The sequence below is a fragment of the Rhea americana genome, unplaced genomic scaffold, assembly GCF_003343005.1.
Source record: "Rhea americana isolate MKP2758 unplaced genomic scaffold, rheAme1 scaffold_91, whole genome shotgun sequence".
NCBI classification, from domain to species: Eukaryota; Metazoa; Chordata; class Aves; order Rheiformes; family Rheidae; genus Rhea; species Rhea americana.
In genome coordinates this window covers 331,207-333,554 of record NW_028187100.1, presented here as the reverse complement: position 1 = coordinate 333,554, position 2,348 = coordinate 331,207, and the positions used below count along the sequence as shown (strand labels likewise).

General features: G+C 50.1%; 1 protein-coding gene across 1 annotated transcript in view; it reads left to right on the top strand.

The window, feature by feature from the left end:
- Nucleotides 1-1,683, top strand: part of BHLHE41 (basic helix-loop-helix family member e41) — an 8,025-nt gene extending 6,342 nt beyond the window's left edge. The window contains exons 6-7 of the mRNA XM_085324436.1: nucleotides 524-705; nucleotides 1,325-1,683. Of these exons, the coding sequence (XP_085180562.1) occupies nucleotides 524-705; nucleotides 1,325-1,683 (541 nt within the window). The remainder of the gene's footprint in view (nucleotides 1-523; nucleotides 706-1,324) is intronic.
- The last annotated feature ends 665 nt before the right edge of the window (nucleotides 1,684-2,348 follow it).

Below are 2,348 nucleotides of genomic sequence, written 5' to 3'. Positions count from 1 at the left end.
TTTTTTTTTGTTTTGTTTAATTTTTCCTTCTAGCCAGGGCAGACTGTACGTGGTTTAGCATCCAGCAAACCTGCGGACTGTGTGCACTGCACATTTCAGCCCTAGAAAATTTACAGTCCAGCTGTACCTTGGGTCTCACAATGTATTTCCTTTTCTATTTAAACATCAACTCCTGGAGTCATGTGATCTCTGCCTTCACTTGAGAAACGTTCATGCCTGCTAGCTGCAGAAATGAACTCAAAAGCACGACCTCAAAGAGCAAGTAACAAAAATGCCAGATTTCCTCTCCTTGAAAAAACACTAGAATTTTTTGGAGCTAGTTTCACTCAAAAAGATCTGAATATCAATTTACTGTCTCTGGTGATACTACAGTCTCAGTAGCTCACTGCAAAGTGACTGAGAGAAGCTAGTGCCTGCTTTACCACAAGCAGTGACTGTGCAAGCCCCAGACACGTGCGGGCTGGACAGTGTGGTGGAGCTGCCACTGTCACTTCACTCTCTGCACCCTTTCCTGTGACTACAGGATTTCAGTCTCCAGGGCTGTCGAGCTGTCACAACCACTAAAATCATCAYGGCCTCAATTACAGCTAGGCTGTGGGCTGCGCGGAGCTGCCCTGCCCGAGGCCGAGCCGCAGAGGCCGTTCCGCCTCGCTGAACTCACGGGGCACCCAGCGACAGCGCACCTGCGGCTGCTGCCCTTTCCCGGTGTGCCGGGATGCCTCTCCCTGTCTGGTGCTCCCGCTGTGCCCCTGAGGAGGCAGGTCACGGCTGGCACAGGCAGGAAAATGTGACCTTGTCCCCTGCTTTCCGGGGCACAGGGACTGTGATTTCAGGTAGCTCTACTGGTCTGCTGGGGCTGGGGAAGAGTCTCTTCTCCTGCCTCCTGATTTATTTTTTTACTGATCAGTTTCCCTGTGCCCATTTGTCCTGTTTTGGCTTAAAAGCAGTTGCACTGATTTTCTCCAGTCTTTACAGACTTTTGACCTCATTTGAGATCTTCCATGCTCAAGCTGTAAGTGCACATTTGCGCCTTATTAGAAACACATCCTCATCCCTCCCTTCCCTTCTTTTCCTTTCCCTTCCCTTCTTTTCCCTTCCCTTCCCACTCAGTTTACCACAGTGAGGTGCTTGATCTAACAGAAACCATGCAATGAAGACTAGTGCAAATCTCTGATGTGTGTTTTGGGGTATCAGTCCCCTCGATCCTCTGAGATCGGCAGTTTCACAAGTGCAGACATCTCCTGGGCAGTGCTGTCTTGCAGGACTGCAGTCCAGCAGCCAGAGAAGGGGAACAGGTCCTAACTTCTGCTTGTTTTTCTCTCAGAGCTCAAAGATGAGTCTAGCTTCATTGTAAAACACTTCCATCCAGATCAGAACCTAGAGAACCAGGTATCAAAAGGATATTATCAAAAAAGAAACCCTTGCAGCCATGTCACTCTCACAACTGAGCACTTTCTAAAGAACAAACCTGCTCAGAAAAAGGGCTACGCAAATACGGCATCTTCTTACTCAGCAGAAAATTGYTTCCCCGAGTGTGTTTGGAGTCATATCTGCATCACAGTGCCAAGAAAGCTGACAGACACTGAAGCGGATTCTGTTCTCATTGCACTTTATCAACAAAATTGCTCAGGCTCCAGCCCTGCAGTTGATGGCAGGCGAGCACACAGCTTTGCTTACACGTGACGTTATTTTCAAAGCAGCTCATCTACACAGGAGCAGTAGTCTGCCTGCATGGACCTAGTTACAGCAGGAAGGGCTTCAGGCTTGGTTAAACCCTACTGAATGGACTTCAGGAGGTTTGCATCGGGGCCTGTCCTCCTACTCCTGCCAACGCTCTGTGAGTAGTGACCCCAGCGGTATTTCCATGGCCCAGAGATCACAGCCTCCAGTAAAGGTTATGAGGCTGGGCCCTCGGTTCCAGCTGCAGAACCAATTTTTCTCCTTGGTTGGAATATGAATATCCCCCTCAAAACCAAATGGAAACAAGCCACTGCAGGCAGGCTCTGTAACAATAAGGCAGCCTGAGATGCAGAGAAAAGCTTTTCTTGGCAGCGAGATCTCCAAATGTGTTTGGGGGACTGGCAGTCAGAGAAACAGAGTGTTTTCTTTCCCTTTTCAAACATGCAAGTTGAGCCCTTTTGTTCTGCAGCTGACCGAGAGGCTGGACTGAAGAGCCTGCCGAACAACGAGGCATCTTTCATGATTTCCCTGAGAGACTGAGACACTGGCCAGGCCAACCTGCCTCTGCGTGGAGCCAGGAGGCAGAAGGCGGCGCAGTGATGCTCCCTGCGCATCCACCCCTGGTTTCAACAGCCAGCGCAGGCACACGCGTGACCGCAGGGCAGCCC